We start from the raw sequence: 22,515 nt of genomic DNA on the forward strand, positions 1-22,515 counted from the left end.
CTCGTCCACTTCCCACCCACACAAGTGAGATCAAGCAACACTGGATGTCTCGGGTGCTAAGCCACCTGCCTGACATTTCTCTCTCATTCAGCCTGCTGCTGGCTCTACACTATGGGGACCTGTGGGGTGTAAATGGTTAACAGGTTTAAGGAGCTCAGTGAACTATATACATCCCCTGTCTCAGCACTTAGTGACCCACAGACAGCAATGCTCTGCTGCCCCAGAAATGAGAGGATATCACAAAGCAGTGAGTTTTCTCTCATTCCTTATTGTCTGGAGTGACTTGGAGAAAATAACATGATAGTGTTCCCATTCTTTGTTCTTCAGTGCCGGCCACTACACGTAAGTGAATGCAGCAGGCTCTACTGTGCCTCACACCCACCCCATCACACCCCCTCATGCCTGCCCCAGATGTCTCTCACCTCATTCCAGGAACAGCCTCCCCCTGACTACGATACACAAGCCTGCATCTTTGTGCGAGTTGCACTAAGGGCCCTTCTCTGGGCCTGGCCTAGGAGATGCCATGTGGGAAGCCCAACTGCTTTATGACTTGATGAAAGCAATCTCCTTTCCTCTGTTCTTTTGTTTATTCTAGTCTAGAGAGTCCATGCTCTAGGCAAATCCTCAGAAAGGAGCCAGTAATGGAAGTCTGATAGAACGGCTTGTGTTGGCTCTTGGTAGCCCATTAGGTGCCTCTCCTCACAGGCCATGGCCTCAGGACCTACAGTACAGCCCTAGTCCTGGAAAGAATTTCCATTCTGCTTATTTGATTGGTTAACAGAACCAGCTTTTTAAATAGCATCTTAGATAAGATTAAAGAAATCTTACTTGTCAAATGAGACTTTCACTTTCAAGTTATAGTTCAGTTCTTGCAATTTCACCAACAGTCTGGAAAGAAAAATAATAGTCATTACCTTAACAAAAGCTGTTGACCAAAATGTGTTTATTATGCAAATTCCCCAACTGTGAACTTTTATATAAACCACTCTCCCCACTTTTAGATTATGGTTATTAAAATGAACTGACAAGTTTATATAGCTTTTTGGCTTTTCTTTTGTATATTTGTAGAGTCAGTTCCTAGCTGGCAATGCTAGGAAAAATCCTAACACTAAACTCTAACAGACACAGCACTGACTTTCTATTGTAATAAGACATTAGTAAAAACAGCTGCTTTTTTATATAACCGTCGACACTGCTTTAATCAAAATTCCCACTTCTCATCAATACTATATGGGCAAAAAAAGTGAATGTCACTCTTTAAAAAACTTATAATTTCCTGTGCTGGTGGGAGAAAAGATAAAGCACCACCAAGAAATTAAATTACAACCAGTACCCATAATCAGAAAACAGCAGGATGGCTCCAGGGAGGTAGAAAGAGAGTGGACCAGGACTCCATTTGCCTCTGCTCTGAAAGCTAGAGACCTGGGGAGGAGCTTGGGGCCTCTGGTGAGGAGCAGGTGAGGGCATGGCTTTCCTCTTTCCTGTCCATTATGAATTCCAGACTCCACTAGTGTTTTTGTAAGCTGTAGGGCTGCCTGGCAGAGAAGCAGCATCTATGTACCCACAGCAGCACCCCACAGAGGGCAAGCCCAGCCCTTCCAGGCCCCTCATCTCCTGAGCAGTAATTCCCGGATGCAGCCACTGCCTAGAACCCAGCAAAGCATCCACAGAGCATCCCTGCCACTGTAGCAAGGACAAAAGCAGACTGTGTACAAATGTCATCCTAGTTTTAACAACTGAAATGCTGTACATGCCATATATTTATGTACACACATCTAAGTGTGAAACACACACATGTGGACAAAATCATGGGAGGATAGATATGGGTGATTCACTGCCGTTGTCTGCAGATATTTAGATCAAGAACATTGGTACACCCTGGTGAGAGGTATGAATTCACTCAGCAGAAACATTCATACACCACAGTCTACACTCACACACTTCTTCAGTGTCTGTCTGCCTAGGATTCATATGAGCCAGTGCACATCTGGGTTAGGCTGCTTGGGACTCTGTCTAAAAACATTCCTGAAATTCCAAGAGAAGGCACTCTGGTCAGCTCCAGTATGGCAAACATGGCCCTGGTAGGCTTTGCCCTTCTCCTCAGTTCACTCTGCCTTGCAAAAAACCCATTACATTACACTGCTAAAGCTAACCTCCAAGGTCTGTTCCCCTATTTGGTCACTTCCTCCTCCTGAGGCTAACCACCAAGGTCCAGCTATCTAAGTGCTGAAGTCAAGTCCAGCAATTAAAAGCCCCTTTGGATCACCTAATTAACATGCCCAATTAAAAATAAACACCTCATCCTAACATGGGATTCCCCCTTTACCTTTATAAACGGCCATTTTTCTATGGGCCCCCCTCTATCCAGAAAACAGTTCTTTGTCCTAATACAGGACAAATAGCCCCTCCCCCTCGCCTTTCCTCCCCTTTCCCCCCTCCCTTATCCCCCCCCCCATCCTTCTTTCCTCTATAGCCTGTCTTTGTCCCTTATCCCTGTCCTCTGTTCCTTTGTGCTGAGAACTTGGCCACGGGATTCTTGATCTAACGTTGAGGTTCCCTACACTAATATCCTTTTACTATAAAAATGTACTACGAGAAAAAAACAGGCACATGTGTATATATGCAACTATATTACTTATACTTCTATTTTGAGCATAGACCCTGGCTATTCAAAGTAAGATTTCATATTAAAACGACTACTCAAAAATTGTTTTCTCTAGATCCCTCCATAGAAGCATTTTATAAAAGGAAATTAAAGAGCTAGGTGTATTCCAGCACTTGGAAAGCTGAGGTAGGAGTATTATAAACTTGAAGCAAGCCGGGGAGGTGGGGGGATAAAGGTGCCATTTCTGGGACAGGCAGTATAGGGAGTTGTATGTCAATTACCTCAGCTTCACAGTGAACTGTACCCCAGTCTTCAAGACCAGGGGCCTCTGAGGGTGAGTTGGCATGCACGGCTGTCGTTCCACCACAAAGGAGCTGTCGACGTTCCAGAAATATAGATAAATTAGTGATTTTACTACAGTTATTACAGTGAAAAATAATTAATAACTTTTCCCTAAAGAGACAGTAGATGGGAAACTTGAAAGACTGAAACCACTTGAGCATTGGAGCCTATGGGTCAGTGTGGAAGGGAGGCCTAACATGTAGCTGAGGAACTGACGTGGTTACCAGGAAATGAAGGACCAGACCAAAATCCTGCTGTGCGTTTCAGAGCCTAGGGGAAGGACCGAGAAAGGCTGGTGGGAGGCAGGATATGACAGGTGAGCCTGGTGCAGGCTGAGACCACAGGACAGGGAGAGGAGAACAGACATCTGACATCACACTTGCTGGGCCTGGCACACACACGCTAAGGGGCAGAAAGAGTACAAAGGACTATACCGTTCCTAGGAAGCCAAAAGAAGGAAGAGGCATGGGCATGAAAGAGGGGTGCACAGAATCAAGTGCCCTTAAAACCCGGTAAGCCCGTCCTCTTGGGAACTGGTTCTAATGCTTTGAATTGATTTGGTTCTCTAATCAGGAATCTACACATCCAGACACTGAAAGTCCTTGTTCCTAATTGGTCTTTGATCGATCAGTATAATGCCAGCAGCCAATGGCTGGGCAAAGGGAGACATGGTGGGACTTGCACAGGGAAAGGCTGCAGCAGGGAGGGGAAACAGAACCGCCATGAGAGAGTTGGATCAGATGTAGAGCTACAGAGGGAAGATCGTCTGAAATGCAGGAGGAAAGGGAAAACAGCCCCCGGAAGGGCTGCCCAGAAGCATTTTGGGCCAATGAGCCTCACTGAAGGTTAACAGGGCAGTGAAGTTAAAGGTAGATTTAGAAGGTATAGCCGTGGGAGATTAGAACTGCCCAGCCCTTGTGTAGCCAAGGCATTTCAAAAATAAGCTAAGTGTATGTGTGTGGGTGTGTGGGTGTGTGTGTGTGTGTGTGTGTGTGTGCGCGCGCGCGCACATGCGTGAGTGTGTCTGGGTGTGTGTGTGTGTGTGTGTGTGTGTGTGTGTGTGCCTGTGCACATGGGTGAGTGTGTCTGGGTGTCTGTGTGTGTGTGTGTGTATGTGTGCACATGCGTGAGTGTGTCTGGGTGTCTGTGTGTGTGTGCGCACATGTGTGAGTGTGTCTGGGTGTGTGTGTGTGTGCATGTGCACATGTGTGAGTGTGTCTGGGAGTGTGTGTGTGCATGTGCACATGGGTGAGTGTGTCTGAGTGTCTGTGTGTGTGTACACATGTGTGAGTGTGTGTGTGTGCACATGCGTGAGTGTGTCTCTGTGTGTGTGTGTGTGTGTGTGTGTGCCTGTGCACATACGTGCGGCTGGAAGCACATGACCCACTGCCGAGAGCCAAAGCAGAGTAGCCAAAGTCCACATTACACATCAAACCCTTCGGAACTGTCCACATGACCGGAGATGGTCTTCTGGGCAGTCGGTCTGCCTGGCCTTACCTCTGAATGAGCTGCTGGAAGAGGACGAAGGTGCGATCGGATAACACCTGCTTGTTTTTTGTAATAGGGTCCTGCTCATAGGTGAATTTCTGTTCCAACTCCTCTAGCTTTTTAAGCTGCTGACGGACCTGCTGCAGGCTCTCTGCAACAATGGTGAACCTGGGGAGGGACAGACAGACGTGAGGTTTTCGTGAGCACTAGCCAGTCAGCAGGCCGCTTCTGCGTCTTCACCACATGAATTGCTTGCTGGAAAGAATTCCTCCCCGTTTTCCTAAAGTACCCCCTTCACTCTCAGCCAGTGCGAAGCTCTTGAGGAGAAAGCCCCAAAATTCAATCTCTTTTGGGTGTCCAAGTCCCAGAAAAGTGTTTACCATTCAGCCAACATTCGCAGGTTATTTAGTGGATAGATGACTGAATGGATGTACCATAAGAAACTATTAATTCATTTAATCCTGGGATTTTCTTTCTTTCTTTTCTTTTTTCTTTTTGGACGCAGGGTTTTTCTGTGTAGCCTTGGTTGTCCTGGAACTTGCGCTGTAGACCTGGTCTGGGATTAAAGGCATGTGCCACCACTGTCTGGATAGCCATTTTGCTTTTAATAAGGATCAGGTCTCAAGTTGGTCAGTGGGCTCAGTAACTACTATTCATTTGGGTTTTTGTATGGTCAAAATCAGGCAATCGAGCAGATGTGGCTGAATTTGGCAACAGCCACTTGTATCACTGTTCTTTCTAAATGCTCTCGGGCAAGAAGCTGGACATGTCAGGGTCTCCAATGCAGTGCTGTCAGGGCCGTTTGACCACCAGCCTAAAGGCACTCAATGAGTGTCTGTGGTCTGCATGAGCTGCTAATATTCACTCTGGGAAAATCTTACCAGCTTTGCAGCTGATCCAGGCAGGCATTGGGCGGTCCCCCAATGCAGGCACTCTGCTGTCTTCGCTTCCACTCCACAAGCTCATCATTAATCAGAGTGTTCTGAGTGAGCTCGATGGAGTTCAGCAGCTCTCTGATTTTGTGAATTATCTCCTGAAGGAGAGGAAGAACAGGGAGGGATAAATTCATGTGTAATGACTGAACGTCGCGGGTTCTGTTTTGTGTTTTTAAGCGCTCGCTCAAGCCAAGCCAGGTTCCTGAGAGTCACAGAGATGTCCTGTGCTCTCCGTCCCCCCACAGAGTAAACTGTAATTAAAGCTCATTACGTAGGCTCCAAGACTGGGAAGCGGTCGCTACCTTTCTCTTGTTGTCGAGCATTAAGAACATCTTATGCAACAGCAGCTGTTCCTGTTTCTGGTCACTCTTCGCCACACCGTTGGCTTCACTTTCTGTGAATGAAGGAACAGGGAGTGCGTCTGAATGTGCAAAGAGGATAAACGCCAGCTAAAACCAAGATTCACACAAACTCGGGTAAACCACGATAAAAACTCGAAGTGTGACTGGTGTCCGAGTTAAACTTGACAGAACCAAGGCTCACTGGGAGACAGGTTCCTGGCCTGCCTGTGAGGTTACCTTGGTTACAGTGACTAACGTGGGAAAGCTGACCTTGGCTGAGGGCATGGCCAGTCTCTGGGCAGGGATCCTGGACTACACACTGGAAAGAGGGAGCTTAACAATAGTGCGTGCATTTGTGTCTCTCTGCTTCCCTTGTGGGGATGAGGTGTGAGCGGCTGCTCCAAGCTGACTGACTACTCCACAGTGAGGAACTGTACCTGGACCTGCAGCTAAAACTACAGGCTAAGCTGCTTTTGTTAGAGTATTTCCTCACAGAGTTTACCGATGTGTATCCTAGGTATGAAAACATCCACACTTAAAACAAGTGCCGGTTCTCACCAGCACACGTAAAGTGACAATAAGTGTACTATTTAAGTCACTGTCCAAGTTTTGATTAAATGAGCACACGTGCAAAGCAACGTATGAGTGTGTACAGAGCCTGTCTATGGCCTTCAGGGAGGAGACACACCAGGAAGGAGTGGCTGAGGCTTTCTCCTCACACATCTCCTCCAAGTTACACTAACAACCTCTCCCCACTGACCAAGTGATTACTCGGGCATGGGGTTCTGTACATGGCCTTTTGGAATCATTTTAGTTTCACCTATCATTAAAAACAAGTGGCAACAATAAAACACAGTGTTGCAACCACATTGGAGAAACACTGCCCTCCCACAGTGCTCATGGATGTTAGGACCTAGAAATTCCAACTGTGGACCATTTTGTCTTTCCCAACAAATACTTCGTTCTCCCTTGAAGACATCTGCCAATGAATGGAAACAATTTTGATTGTCACTACTAGAGGTTGGAGGGTAGAGCCTCTGGTAACTCAGTCACAGATGCTGCCTAACACAGCACAGGGCACCGGACTGTGCTGCAAAGGAAAATGTCTGGTCCAAACCATCGTCAGAGCTGACCGATTAAAACATACTGGCCTAGGTCATCAAGAGGTCCAAAGCAGTCAATTGATCTGAAAGCATCAGGTATTTACTAACATAGACGGGGGGGGGGATGCAACCAATGGGAACTGTTGGGGTTCTTACCTCTGTTCTGAGAGGTTTTGCATTTAAAGTCATATTCATCTTGTAAGTCTTCTAGGGTCTTGATTTCATGCTCTATGCACTGCAGATAAAGACAGAAATAAGTTTCCTAACGCCCTGAAAGATGGGGCATCCTTATGAAACTCCAATCTTTTACACAAAAGATTATAATAATAAAAACGTAAGAACATTTTTCAGAGAGTAGATCAAACCTGTGGCTTCCAGCTAAGAGCATGATGTGAGGAGAGGTTAGCCCTAGTGCATCCTTTACTGAGGGAACCATCAAGATGCGAGCAGAAACAGAAACCAGAAAAGGGTTTTAGCATGAGGAATTTATCTGCGGCTGAATGATATATACTGAAATGCCTGGAAGGCTTATTGGTACATGTTATGGCATGCGTCCTGCCCCTCTGGCACCCTGAATTTACCCTGGCACCTCTCTTCAGTCGTAATGCCTTAGTTATTTTTGGAGAAACTGTAAATACACGTTGGCACCAGCAAGTCTGGTCAGTAGCCTTGGACAGTAAACGCGGTTAGGACTGAGAACCATCGTAAAGACTAGAGCGCCACATGACCTGGTAGACACCCACACCCATACAGCGTCCCCTTCAACCCAGAGCCGGGGTTTTATCTACCACTATGTTCACCCAGTACCAGTGCCAAGTTTGCCACAAGCCTGATGATCAGGAACAGCCCTGGTGGGACCTACTTGCTGCTCAGGGCTTATAATATGCTGGCACATCTTAGTCCCTCTTCCTCTCCATACCCTATCCCTCTTGACCCAGTGGAGAGCAGTGGATTGAGATCTCACCACCACTCTTTTCTCAGAATCTATAGCTTGTCTATTGAAAAAGAAGACTCTGTGATGGACTGGAGACTTCCTTTGAGGTGAGGAAGAGAAACAGCACAGAGTTAAGCTGGGCAGCCCAGTCCTCACTCCTCCCAGCATCCCCATCTCGTGGAACTACAGTCACTTTGTGGGTGGGAGTGACTAAAGAAATGTATCAGTTTGTCTGGAGGTCTCAGGCCCCTCTGCTAATGAGGATGAAGCTGAACTTGGGTCTAAGCGAGCTACAGAAGTGTTTGGGTGAGAGCGACTGTGAACAGACATGAGCTTGACTGTAGACAGCTGATGATCTAGATTGATCTAGAAAGTGGCTCAGTGGGCCAGGATGGGTGCCCCCCGATAGGAGATACTGAGTCTGTCAGCACTCAAAAGATGAATGGGATATCCAGAGCTACAAGAAGGACAGATTAGTCCAACTAGCTTCAGACAAATTGCCCTGGTCAAGCTCCTCCAGTTCCAGACTGTGTAAATCAGGAATACTCATTTCAAACAGTCAAAGACTTTCTCAGAGGCTCGTATGCATCCATTCTGATGGAACGGAAATGGAGACTTGGAAGGTCACAAGTGGTTGCAGGCTGCCCACCTATGCTCCTAGCACATGCGTGTGTGTTGTGACTTCCTTGATTCTGTCTTACCACCACACCCTAAGTACCATGGTGGGAAAACATTCTCCTCTTGCCTCTGTGTTTAGACCCCAAATAAGCAGGATATTATGAATGAAAAAATGTGTTTTCTGTTTATTGTATTCCTCTACATCATAAAGATCAAAACAGTCAGGAATGATTGGGACATTTAATCTTGGTCTATCTGTTGTGATTATTTTATGGATTTTGAAGAATAGTGGGTCATTTAAATATGAACATTTGGACTTTCACTTTTAACTAACTGGGAAGAAGCTGACGCTGGCTACTGAAAACAAGTGTCTGCAGACTTGTTAGATTTAACAAGAAAGGACTATGATGAAGCTCCCTATGAACACGTCCTCCATCTACTCCAGGAATATTAACTATGCTGGGTGACTCTGAAACTGCGGCCCTGGGATGTTGCCCACTTACTCAGTAGTAAGGACACCTTCTCATTGCTACCTCTTGCACAATCATCCACAATCATTCACCACCAGAAAGCTGTTTTTCATTGTTATTAGTTAAGTACTCCAAAAGAACAGAGTTCTATAAGTTAGCCTAAGGCAGAAATGAAATTGATTATGTAGTAATTAATACTGCTGAGCAAGTCCCTTATATTTTTAATACTAAAATAATTATAATTATAAAAAGGTCATTTATCAAAATTAGAAAATTTAAAAAAAAATCAAACTGATATCACCTGGTTCAGGGTCTAAATTTTTATTTCTCTGTATACAGTGGCTACTTCCACTTATTTCTACCTCAGTGAAGCATTTCCCTAACACTGCAGAGGAAAGCTGCTGCATGAATCTGGGGTTATGAAGGGTGCTGTCCAAAGCCCCTGATCCAGGCCATGCTCCTGTTACCCAGACACGATTACACCTCTCAGCTGGGGTAGACGCAAGGGGACCCCCTCAGGCATTTGCTGCCATCAACCATCTCGAGGATTTATCTTAAGTTGCTGCAGACACCTTATTCTCATCAGAAATGTACTGAGACATATTTGCACGAAATGGCTTTTGTTCACCTTCCGAACAAAAGTCTCAGAGTAAAACAGTGCTGTAGAAGGTGGGTCATGTTTACCCTGAAGCCCCTGTAACTCCAGGGCTGATAAGTGCAGCATCCAGCTTGTTGGACAATGAGGGCAAAGTCAACCTTGACTGCATGATTCCACAAAGAAGAAAAAGCAGTTCAGGGTTTAGAAGTCAAACGGAGGTCATAAGACATGAAGTTGACCAGTTTTCTTCTGGCTCAGAACTTTAGAGTGATCTTTCTTCTCAACTACTAGTGACTGGGTTTACCCTCAGAGAAACTGAAACTTCTTCCCTTCAAGGTGATAGAAAAACAACAACAACAACAACACGACACAGCAACAACAACGACACATGTATTCTGTCAGTACTCACCATGACTTGGTCCTTCACATTTCTGACTTTACTGTCCAGCTCCTTCTGTTTATCTAACATCACGGTGTTCTGAATATTTCCCTCCTGGGCCTTTAATGGGAAACACACTGTTAGCAGCCATCGTTTTCTCTGATATACTTATTTATACTCACTTGATTACATTCCACAGTCAATTCCATACCTTGTGGCCTGCCTTCTAAGACATTGCACATCTCACTACAGATTCCCCATATGTATATTAAAAAAAACCCTCACTTCCCTAGGCCCTGGAGAATGCTGGCCAACTAATGCTAAAGCTGCCGGAGCGTGGGCAAATTCCTGTTGGCGGTTTCCATGAATTCATGTAGTTTAATGGCACCATTACTTACGGCTGGTCAAATTCTGCACTCGGATTATGTATACAGCCCAGGAACTGTTACCCTAAGACCCTGTGACCCAAAGTGTCTTCCCTACATCTGCCGCACCCTCTCCTGACACTTGGCTGGACGTGCAAACTCAAGTCCTCCCTGGGTACCATTTCAGCTTCATCCTATTGGCTCAGAGGTGCATCAAAATTCAAAAGCACTGCCGTCCAGGGCTATGGAACCCCTACCCAAACACAAAATCTATAGTAAATACAGACCTCACCCCCCACCCCCGGGCACAATCAGACCTATCAGAAATTTAGGAATCAGCACCTGTGTCTACCTTGGGCAGACCCTGGTTTGCTCACTTAGCTAGGTAAGTGTCAGAACTATTCTGGACACAGCTGTGAACAGTGAAATAAAGACTAAGATCCACCAACAGAGCGTGCTGTGCCCTCACAGTGCAGACCCTACTAGGTTTTACCTCCTATTAGGAAAGCTTGCCCAACTAAAAGATTTAAGTTGGCATGCTTTCCCCTAGTGTTTTCGGTTCTTTATTTATTACCCTTTAAGATATCCTCTATATCATCTTTTTAAACTAACAGATGAAAATGTTTAAAGACGCGCACAGTAATGATCACATGACACCTCGGTCTATCAACCACTGGGTAATGTTTTACTCAGAACAAACATATTTTCTCCTCAATCATGTATCATTTCTTCATGGCAAACCACTCCGCGTCACGTGCACAGTTTAGCACACACAGAGGCTTCTGGCTACACAGTATTTGCTACGACAGTTACTCTACTGTGAAATAAGACCGTGAAGCTGCCCCTTAGTCACATTGAGGTCTATCAAACATTTGTAACTTAATCCCTTGTTCTGAGATAGTCTCAAGCATCCCAGAGAAACCCTGACCTTACTACATACAGAGAACGGCCTCGAACTCCTGAGCCATGTGTCTCCCCATCCTCAGTCCTGAGGTTATAGATACAAACCACCTACCAAGCCGAGCTGGAAGTTTGTGCCTCTATTTAATGTAATCATGAAGCTGTCTTCGCTACATTTTGTGGGAGGCGTACAATTTCCCGGTGCTTCGCGGATGTCTACACGTATCTGAGTTTATGTCTCGGCTGTCCTGCTCCTTCTCGCCTGTCCATTAGGCCATGCTTGATTATAGACGGTGTCTAGTGTGCTCAGCGCTAGTCCCGTGCATCGCCGTAGTCTCCCAGGCATTCCTTCCTTCCTCTCATTACACACTTATTTTTCACACGGATTTCATATTCATTTGTACAGCTTTAGAAAACAGACTATGATTTTTTTACTGGGATCACATAAAAATTATTAAGCGAGAGAAAGCTCATATTTGGTGTTCTTAATTACTCTATGTTTTGTTTTGTTTGGATTTTGCATTTTTTAGAATAATTTCATACAGACAAGGCTGGGCTTCAACAGGCTATGTGACTTGGAACTCCTGACCTTCCTACTTTTAATTTATCTCTTTAATTAAAGAATTAATTTTTAATTAAAAATTTTAAAAATTCCTGTGCTTTTGGTTTTGTTTTGTTTTTTTCTTGCATAACTGCACCACCAACATGGCACCTATCACAGTGGGAATAGCAGTCATCATTACCAGCGTTTCTGGCATAATTTAGTGACATACTGTCTGTAGAACATGGTGACACGAATAAGATACCATATTTCAGTACATCTGTGAGAAATCCACCAATTCTCACCTATGAGGTCCTTTATAATCAAGAATGGGCACAGGACTTTCTAACATCTTTGAAGAGAAGCAAAGACTTTTCCTTCTCATATCCAGTAAGATGGTGGATTATACCAATGGATTCCCTAGTCACAGTCTACCTTTGTACCCTGTAATAAGTCCTACTTGGTGATGACGCAGAATTGTTATAGTGTGGCATTTAATTCTGTTCTATGCCTTTCCACTTAGGATTCTCCTGCAGATATTGCATAAGCAAATAAGCAAATCTGGTCTGTAAGTGTTTCCTGCCCTGTTTTTATCAAGCTCCACAGGAAGTTTACTTTCATTTCAGCAGGAGTTTGAGACTTCTGGCTGCTATCAGTATCAGAAGTATGTGCAAAGAATGGGCACCCTCGGTCCCATATGTCAGATTCAACATGCAATGAAAGGGCCATGCAGAATGAGCCACTTCCTTGTGTGGCTCCAAATGGAAGCCCCTGCCTATCCAATGAGACAAGGGGTATGGACGGTCATGTTACAAATGAGATACACTCCCTGACAGCTGTCTTACTGCTGTGTGCTGCTTAATGGAGTAGCCTGGGGACTGAGGTGGAACCCAGCTACCCTCCTGCTCCAATCTAGTCATGTGACTGTTATTTACTTTTTGCTTCCACTCCTCTGCCTTATTCCCATGTCCTATAAGAAATTTGCTTCTTTGGGACCACACAGGTATTCACTCAATGCCAATATCATTAAGACAACTCTGCACTTCCTATAGTGATACTAATTTTAGATGAGGTAGGTTTTTGTTGTTTTTGTTTTTACTTTCCTTTTAACAACCCAGGAACCCTGCAATCATAGAAGTATCTAAGGCAGTAAAGCATGTATAGCCTTCTAGAAAAATGTATATAATGTTTTTCTAAAAATGTTATTAAAGACAAGCAGAAGATCCTGAGAAGTCGTGGCCATACAAGCCCAAGGAGAAGTGCAGGTTTAATGAGAGATCCCGTCTCAACATAAGGTGGAGAGTGGTAGGGAAAACAGCAAAGCTCTCCATGTCCTCACCTGGCCTCAACATGCAGGTGCATACACACACGGGCACACATACATGGAACAGAAGAGCAATAACAGGCTTCCTGTGTCAACATATCTGTATAATTCTGTGCTCTCAGAATGCTATGAACAGACTCAGAATTTTCCAAATTTAACATGGTCCACCTGTTGGAGCCACACACACAAGTGTTTTACTCACATCCCACCAATGCCACTGTCCCCCAAACTACGTTACCTTCTAACATAAACCAGGCTCGTCATCCTATTCATACAAATGTAAGAATGAAAAGACATTAACCTCAGAAGTGAGGAAACAGCCAAGACCAGAGCACTGTGCAAAGGGTGCCTGCTGTGCCTCCCACTTTACGGAGTCCCACTCCACCCCACCCGCAAAGAAGCCTTGGCAAGGTGCTCAACCCTCCTCATCTGGGAGGCTCAACGTTAAGGTCCTGGGCAAACTTTTGAAAAGTCCCAGTGACTAGCCAGAGGGTAGGGCTGGTGTGACAGAGCGGAGATCGCTCTGGTTGCCTGCTCTGCCCACTCTAGGCTGAGAGGCCAAAGGTGAAGAGTGCCACAGCAACCTGCAAAGGTGGCAGTCTGTCCTTCTGCCAAGCTCTGCTCTCAGCTATCCTTGAGAGTCTATCTGAAATATAAGGAGACCCTTGCCACTGTTAGAATGAGGTATTCCCATGAATAAACCTTCCTCTGTAGGCTCTGTACGTGCATCCGGGTTTAAGACAGGCATTCTCCTCTGAAAGGAGTCAAGGTAGCCAGCTCTAATGCTGATGTCCAGATTGCTCTCTAGGTGAGGTACCAAATGAACCATCAGCTTGACGACAGGACAGATGCTATTTACGTACCGAACACGTCAAGGTGTCTTCATTGTTGTAGGGGGTCAGTTAGCTAAATACCCATGGGAGGCTCTCCAGGAACGTGACAAAAGCTCACAAACACAGAGAGAAAGGCCTTTGCCAGCATTACGTTTGCTCTCTATCCTTCTCCGCCTTGACACATTTCACCTGGCATCATCTGCTGGTGAAATGCACTGCACAGACTTTGCTGTGTCCTCTGCATTCTCTCTCCTTCCACTGCTGGACTGGCTGGGACAGAGGAACTCGGACCACAGCGGTTTCATTGACACCTGCCTATCTTGGTCTCATCACCACACATCTCAAGGAAGAAATATAAATGTCACCGCAACTCGAACACCTTGCTGCACCCACGTGCTGGGAGGGCCTACAGGATGTCCAGCAAAACCGTGACCCCAACATTAGACTACAACTCCGACTCATCTCGGTGTAATGTCACAAACATTTAACAAGTGCCTTAATCCTGTTAAAAATGAAGCTTTTATTTTCCTGTTAGTTTTTCTCTCACCTTCCCATATCTGTTGTGTCCTATGGTAACCCTGTTCTGCCTCTCTCTGACTTCTCCTTCGGCGGACAGCATTACCATTGTGCGAGTGACTTTAGTCACAGCTGTAGAGTCATCCTTGGTAATTCCATGTCCCAAAACAGCCTGGATCTGTGTGCTTTCCCACCTCTGTGAACTCTGAGTGAACCTCCCAGGACCAGCCCTTTGCACGGCTACCAGGATCTGAGGTTTCACCTGCTTCCACTTCTGTGGGAGAAGTTTCCTGACCCTGACCTAAAGAACTAGGCCTGGCCCAGTCACCTCATGACAGTATCACTCTTAGCACTACCTGCAGATGCCTCACTTCTGTGCCGTTGTTCTCACTGGGAAGGAGCTCCATTACACAACGACCTTCTTAAAGCTCAGTTCTAGAAAACGTGTGGTTCTGACTGTCTCAGTTTCCTGAAGTTAGAAAATCAGAAGGTATGTTCACCCGTGTCTTGAGAGAGGCCTTGGTACTATCTGTGAACCAAGCAATGCGTCTCTAACCGTTAGCATTGACTCAGAATAAAGTACCTGATTAAACCGCTGGGCATTTTCCAAAATCTTCCTCTCCTCCTTCAGACAGTTGTGGATGATCATGGACATCTGTACGGGATCTTCTTGGAAGTTATCCTAGACACGGGTGGTTGGGATAAAAATAAATCACGGAATGACTGTGGGTTGCAGTGGAATGGAATTTGAGGATCACAGAAATCTTGGCAACGGTGAAAGGCTCTCAAATATGCAGCACTGGGAGTTAAGTTAAAAGTCAGACACATAAGGAAGCCTCGGTGGGCGCTGGCCATGCTTTCTGGGCTACCCCACTGGACCCCACTGAAGACCTGGTGCACAGCCACGGATACTGCGCACTGCACCCGCCCCCACACAGCACAGTGTCACGGGGTCTAAAACAGCACTGCATGTGATTAACTGTGGGGTTTGCGTCTACATACAATGATTTCTGCCCTTACAATGCCATAATGGCTTAATTATAGGAAACAGGGCTTTTGATATGTCCCTGCTGTCATTCCAAATCCACATCTGTACTGATAGGTATTGGCCCCCACCTCCTGCCACCCCAAATCAAGTTCTCAGCACAAAGATTTATTTGCCCCAGAGGGACAAAGGACAAGGAATAAGAGACGAAGACTGCAGAAAAGGGAGGAGGAAGAAAGGGAAGGAAAGAAGAGACGGGGAAGGGGTATTTGTCCTGGGAGGGGACAAAGGACTGCCTGTGGGTAGCAGTGGAGACAGATGTGGGCCATAGAAAAAGGGCGGTTTATAAAGATAAAAGGGGAACCCTGCAGAAGAGTGGTTCTGAAGAACCGCCCTCAATCGGTTCTCGATCAAGCAATAAAGATGCCAGCAGCCAATGGCTGAGAGGAAAGAAAGAGGCAGAACTTCCAGGCTCCCCCAGGCTAGGAGAGAGGAGAAAAAGAATGGAGATACTTGGGGGTGGGGGTGGGGGAGAAAGACAGAACAGACTCGGAGCTGCAGGGGAAATCTTCCAAAATGTAGGTGGGAAGGGCAAGGGCAGCCTGAAAGCATCCTGGGCAGCAAGACCAATGGGCTTCGCAGAAGGTAACCAGGCAGCTGGTTTAGGAAAGATTTAGAGGAGTTGAGCTAGGAGTAAAGGTAAGGGCACTCTAGCCACGGGAGGCTTACAAAACCCCAGCCATTGAGCCAGGAAGGCAGGTTAAAAATGAGCTAATGTATGTATCTTTCATCCACAGATCCGAGACAGCTCCTGGGCCGGTGCTTCAAAGCAGTAGAGCCACAACTCCTGCTGTAGAAAAGTTAGGGTGAGGCGTCTAACTTTAATTGGGGATGTTAACTAGGGCAGCCAAAGGGGGGTTTTGATGGACTTCAATACTTCGATAGCTGGACCTTGGTAGTCAGCCTCAGGAGGAAGAAGTGACCAAAGAAGGAAACAGACCTCGGGGCTGGCTTTAGGACTGTAGTCTATGGGTTTTTAGCAAGGCAGAAGGAATTCAGGAGAAGGGCAAGGCTTGCCAGCACCACACGCTCAAGAGGGCATATGTCCCCTTCGGTATGAAATTAATAGAGCTTTGATTTTATCATATTAGACGAAGACTCCATTAACTATACGTAAATGTGATTCCATCTTTAACAATAGAATTACAAGTATATCAAAAACTCGTATATCAATAAAAACCTGACTTATGTAACTATTTTATATATTATATATATTATATTTATATGCCTGAAGTTATAGAAAACGTTTTTGGATTAAAAAGAGGTCATGAGTATAAAGTCAGTAAGATCTTGGCTTAATAAAAATTTTTCTCTTCCCTGAGAAAGCTTACTTTTTTGTCTACTAAATTTTAAATAAGGTATTTATTATTATCTGGTTGTTTTTTGTTGTTTGCTTGTTTGTTTTTGAGACAGGGTCTCTCTATGTAGTTCTGACTATCCTGGAACTAACAGAGATCCACCTGCCTCTGCCTCCTGAGTGCTAGGATTAAAGTCATGTGCCACCATCCCCTGAGACATAACGTATTTTTATAAACGCAAAATACTTCTTTTATAAATTAGGACCAAAATTGCTTTAACTTACAAATTTTAATTAAAAAAAGTCTTTTCACATGTGGATCATGAGGGTTAGGGATAGTATTTCACATGTGGATCATGAGTGCTAGGGATAGTATTTCACATGTGGATCATGAAGGTAGGGACAGTATTTCATACATGTGGAATATTTGTGTTGGGTATAGTGTCATGTTTAAAAGACAGAGCTTCAGGTAGGCTAAGCCCTCTGATCACTGCATCACACCTCACATGTTCACTCTAGTATCCATCGTCCTGGACATTTTGAAGACAATTATTCTCTTTCAGGATACAGATACATCATAAGAACTGTCCACGATTGTCCTTAACTAATTCCTCAACACAGGATCTGTTTGTGCAACAGAACAAAGACATCGTCTCAAGTTTTCTGTTTTCACTGTCAGTTACTTTGCGAAATACTGCCATCGTGCTCTTTATAACAAGTCACCGCTGAGCGGCTGCAGAGAGCGAAGTTTTACACACGTAATCTACTTTTCCTTCTCCCTGGTATAAACTCATAGATATGTTCAAAAAGAAAACACAGTGAAAGGCTCCCAACCACCGGGGGTGGAATGTTTGGTTGTGTTTCATTTCTATTAAACCACAAAAATTCTGCAATGCAGAATGGACGTGGCAGCGAGGCTAAGTGCGTGTGGGGAGTGTGTCCGAGGGCCCTGAATTCTGGACTCTTCTTTGGCTTTCTCTTCAGTGGAAGACAAGTCTTCCAGAAGCAAAGTGAGTCTAGTTCTAGTCACTCACTTACTGAGGAGTAAGGCTTGAATGAGCCAAACCTTCCTGGAAATTCTTCACCTGGACCCACAAGGGCCGAAGACCAAACGGATCACTAGAATTTCTGAAAACGAAGGCCCTGCTCTTTGGTGGAAATATTAACAATTTTTAGCCAATTTTTTTTTCACTTAAACCTGAGAACTCTTTTTTGTTCATAAAAAAGGATTGATATTGTATTTATTTCTGATTTATAAACATTAGCCACACAAAGAGAGTTTATCCGCACTTCTGTAACTTCTCTAGATGCCCAATGGGTGTGCACTTAACAGCGTCTGCTGAGTTAAGGTAAATCAAAGGTTTTAAGTCAGCAGAGACCCTTCAAGTGAAGCACAAAGGCGGTCCGTACCTGGAGATTACGCTTGCTTTTCCTTATGTTGTGCTGCAACAAGAAATTATTCTCCAAAGAAAAGCGGCTGTACTGGTCATCCAGCTGGGAGAGCAGGTCATGGAAGCGGATGGTGGCGAACGAGACGTCGTAGGCAGCATGCTCCCTAGGACAGCAGGAATTAAGGTTCTCTTTTTAGGTTGACATTGTTTTATCAGCAATTTGAATAGTGTTTCGATCACACACCACGGACATGAAAAATTACAGGGAGCGCCAGATGATTAGTACAGAAAAATTATTCATGGCATCTCTCTCCGGAAGGAAAAGAGTCAGCAGGGGCCTGAGCTTTCCATGTCAAATATTTTCAGGTTGTTTAAAGTTTTTGCTATTAGCAAACAATATGTTTTAAAGAGAGAATACAAAGTACTTAACGGCTCATAAATTTGGTTTTGTGGCCATTGGTGACATTCACTTTCTGTAAAGCACAATTCCAAGTCGCTTCATCAACAAATCCTTTTAAGACGTAACCTCCATTCCCTGGCGAGCGTGCTTTGCTTACCAGTCTTGCTTTTCTAGCCACTGGGCCAGGTACTGTCTGATTTCCATGGGGAAACTGTCATCGTACAGCTGGTGCACCTGCTCCAGGAACTTGGAGTCCAGCTGCTGAAGCTCGTACCACTGCGACATCCTCTGCAGAAAGAGCACGCACGTGAACGACACCTCCAGCTCCAGGCGAAACTCCCATCCCAGTGCCTCTCAACCTCCCTGACACCCTGCCCCTGCAACACAGCTCCTCAGGCCGCGGTGAGCCCAACCATAAAACTATTTCCATTGCTATTCCATAGCGGTGGTTTTGCTACTGTAATGAGTTGTAATGTAAATATTTTCGAGGATAGAGGGTTGACACGGGGGTCGTAACCCACAGGTTGAAAACTGCTGCCCTATCCTGTTGGTTTCTGAAAAACACACCTCTGAATGGCATCCATACCCAATATTTTTGTTGAGTTTTGGAATCATCTTTTTTTTTTCTTCTACAGAAAATATACGCTCAGGTATTTGTTCAAATGTCAGGGCAGATACTTTGGTAGCGTATTTCCATGGTAACCACCTCTGCCCTGGAAAGCACTACCCTTTCCCTTAATATGATTTTCTTCAGAGTATTTATCACGTGACTCATCACATGTTTTATCCTGTATCTTTTTTTTTTTTTTTTTTTTTTTTTGTCTGAAGAAAAGGAGATGGAACCATTTCAGGTACAAACGGGGTATCCAGCAAATATTACATTAAAAACTAATTAGAACTCTTTAATCAAGCAAGTAGCTATTAGACTTAATATAGTTCACAAGCAGTTCCTAAAGCTTTTTCTACAAATTATAGTATGTTGTAAAGCTGGCATTTTATGACTATTACATTTTACTTATCGTATGTGCGTGCACACATGTATGTGTACAAGTGTGCTACATCACCCGAGCGGAGGTCAGAGGCCGGCCTGCAGGAGTTGGTTCTCTCCTTCCGTCTGTGAGTCCCGGGAACGAGATGAAATTCTCCAGCAGAGCAGCGAGGCCTTCTACCCACTGAACCGTCTCGCTTGCTTAAGCTGACATTTTATATTTATGACTCATAAGGTAAAGCATTTTTGTTAAACACATTTTAAAAGAAATAATTTTTCTTTTGTGCCTGAAGCAAACAATAAATCTGACGCAAAGAAGTCCCAAATCTCGGTACTGATTTTGTTGGGTTTTTTTTGTTTATTTTTGTTTTTGTTTTTGTTTTTGTTTTAATATGTGCTGGCAGGCACATGTAGAAGTCAAAGTTAGTATCAGAATATCAGCCTCAATCCTTCCTCCAGTTTATTTTTTTGAGACTAGCTCACCAGCAAACTCTGTGCTCTCCAGCACTGAAGTCAGAGATGCAGGTCAGTACGCCTGGCTTTCTTTTTTGAGTGTTGGCGATCCAAATTCAGACCCTCAGGCTTGCACAGTGAGAAGTATTTGCAGTAAGCCATCTTCAAGAGCCCCTAATAATGATTTTAAAAAAAATAGGAACAACAGCCCAGGCCTGGTTGACTACACCTGAAATCACAGCACTTGGGAAAGCTGAGGCCAAGCAGGTCATAAGTTCAGGGTCAGCCTGAGCTGCACACCGAGCACAAGCCTAGCCTACAGGGCTACACAGTGAGTCATTAGCTCAGAAAAAGAAATGTCTTTTTTTCCATACAGCACTGCCAAATGCCATTTCCAAGGATAAAGTAATATTTATCTCTTCAGATAACTACGGAGTCAGTTTCTACATTGTAATCCTAAAGGTTAAAAATTACAGCAATCCCTAATTTAAGGAAGTCGTAAGATGCGCTAGAAACCATCATGTGACAGGGTACACACCACTACACACTGACAGCACCACAATTCAGAGAGGTAAAGAGACTGTGGTACTGCCAGACCTCTGAGTAAGGGTCTGAAATTTGACGTAGCATGTGGAACTGTGGATAAATACCTGTTTTCAAACACTCGTGTGCTAAATGAAGTCGTGTCTGCTGCACAAATGTCCCTCCAATGTATAGTAAGGAAATGTCTAGACTACAAAGCAAGCTACCGTTTCAAATACCATTGGAAAGGACGCCAGCCCTCCACTGAGGCATGAAACCTGAGACTGGCAGGACCCAGCTCAAACAGAGTTGGAGTTGGCTCTTTCCCGATTCCATGCCTCCACCAAACTATCCTCCCAACCTAGCCTGAGCTGCAGACCGGACCACACTGCTTCCAGCAATCAGAGTTCTGTACAGATGGCACTTCTATTTTTTTTTTTTCATTTTTTTTTTTTTTCGGAGCTGGGGACCGAACTCAGGGCCTTGCGCTTGCTAGGCAAGCGCTCTACCACTGAGCTAAATCCCCAACCCCTGAGATGGCACTTCTAAAGTTATCTGTCACTGCCACATCTAGCTTTCTTTGTTGGGGTTTGCACTGTTTTTAGAGCATTAGCTCCAACCTTCCTCACGGGAAGCTTTGATTGTCTGCTGTGGCGTAAAAATCAGAGCCTCAGACGGGATATATTTTTGCTATTAGCGTCCTCTGGACCCTAGAGTGCCAGGCATATGGCCTAATCATAAGTGTTACTTAGCGCAGGACCGTTTGTTCAGCTGAAATCTTCTATGTATCAGTAGGAGTGGGAAAGCAAAAGACAAACTCCATGATGAAACTACAAGTTTGAATCTAGGATCCTCATTGAAACACCAGGATTCAAGTCATTTCTCCCAGATAAAAGCAACCTTCACCCATCCATACACCTGCCCCTAAACTTTTAGGTAGTGTTCCGGAAGCATTTTAGATAGTAATTATACCATTAGCGGTTCTACAGGAACTAAATCCCACCTTTAAGTTTTAGAAAGCCGGTAAGAGCTGAGATTCCAAATACTTTCGTGTCCACGAAGACTTACTGGGCTGTCTCCGGGTGCAGACTGGGGGTTCAACACAAGCGACCACCACACACAGCAAGTTATACGCCCGTTGCATGCACGGAGTGGCGTCGGCTCAGAGGATGGAACAGTGTTGATATGACTGCGAAAGAAAGGAAACGTTACAGTGGTGGAAAGAGCCGGCCGGAGGTGAGGCAAGCAAGAGTTAAGTAGGAAGGTGCAGTGTCTTCCGGGAGAAATGTTATTGCACAAGTCATTTTACCCTAGCAGTGCAAACGGCGGGACAAGGGCGCCAGCGCCAGGAGCTGGGCAAGCGGTCCCGCTCAAGTTCTTTCTGCAGCATGACAGGTCATCTGTGGGCAGCAGACCCCAGTCCCACGGGTGTGGGGCGCCTCACTTCCACCCGCATCCGCACCCGCATCAGGACCCGGACCCGCACCCCGAGCTCACTCACTGCACTCAGGAGCTCGAGTCTAGACAGATCTCCCTGCGCCACTCAGCTACGTCCCAAGAGGGTCTGAGGGGCGCAGTCCCCGAGGTCTCCAGGGAGCTTTGACAGGCCCAGCGCAGAAAACCGAAAGTACCGGGCAGGAGAAAAAGCCAGAAGGCGTCCCGCCTCTTTCCTCCTCTGCCAATCAGCGGCTAGGTTGGCCGGCTGTTCCAGCAGCGTAACACCTCCCCCCGTGCCTCGGTAGCGGCAGCCTAGCCTTCCTGGCCCACTCTCCCCACCCCGCGTGAGAAACGTGGGGCTCCGCTGCCCGGTGCAAACCGCAGACTGGAGGTTCTGTTTACACGGTGGGAAAAAAACGAAAGGAAACTCTGTGCTTGCACAGGCTCAGTCTTGGAGATCCTGCAATAACTAGCCGCTTCACTGCGGACTCAGAACTGGGGACTAGAGATTAACCTTTTCGTTACTAAAGCCAGAGCTTAAGTTACCAACTTAAAAACATTCAACACCGTGTACTTGGCCTTAACTCGGCAGTTAGGAAGAACTTGCCCTTGCAAAGGACAGGGGTTGGATTTGCAGTGCCCTCATGGCGGTTCCCAACTCCAGTTCCAGGGTATCTGGTGCCCTCTTCT

General features: G+C 45.4%; 1 protein-coding gene across 1 annotated transcript in view; it reads right to left on the reverse strand.

Annotated features, from left to right (window-relative positions):
* Window positions 1–22,045, reverse strand: part of Stat1 (signal transducer and activator of transcription 1) — a 38,674-nt gene extending 16,629 nt beyond the window's left edge. Inside the window, exons 1-12 of the mRNA XM_032901090.1 lie at window positions 21,890–22,045; window positions 21,392–21,577; window positions 18,583–18,713; window positions 18,045–18,189; window positions 14,876–14,974; window positions 9,844–9,933; window positions 6,971–7,049; window positions 5,673–5,764; window positions 5,317–5,468; window positions 4,445–4,603; window positions 2,887–2,979; window positions 829–888 (exon numbers count right to left, since the gene is read on the reverse strand). Coding sequence (XP_032756981.1) covers window positions 829–888; window positions 2,887–2,979; window positions 4,445–4,603; window positions 5,317–5,468; window positions 5,673–5,764; window positions 6,971–7,049; window positions 9,844–9,933; window positions 14,876–14,974; window positions 18,045–18,189; window positions 18,583–18,710 — 1,097 coding nt within the window. The 5' untranslated portion in view covers window positions 18,711–18,713; window positions 21,392–21,577; window positions 21,890–22,045. The remainder of the gene's footprint in view (window positions 1–828; window positions 889–2,886; window positions 2,980–4,444; window positions 4,604–5,316; window positions 5,469–5,672; window positions 5,765–6,970; window positions 7,050–9,843; window positions 9,934–14,875; window positions 14,975–18,044; window positions 18,190–18,582; window positions 18,714–21,391; window positions 21,578–21,889) is intronic.
* Window positions 22,046–22,515: the final 470 nt, after the last annotated feature.

This window comes from Rattus rattus, chromosome 4 (assembly GCF_011064425.1).
Source record: "Rattus rattus isolate New Zealand chromosome 4, Rrattus_CSIRO_v1, whole genome shotgun sequence".
Taxonomy (NCBI): Eukaryota; Metazoa; Chordata; class Mammalia; order Rodentia; family Muridae; genus Rattus; species Rattus rattus.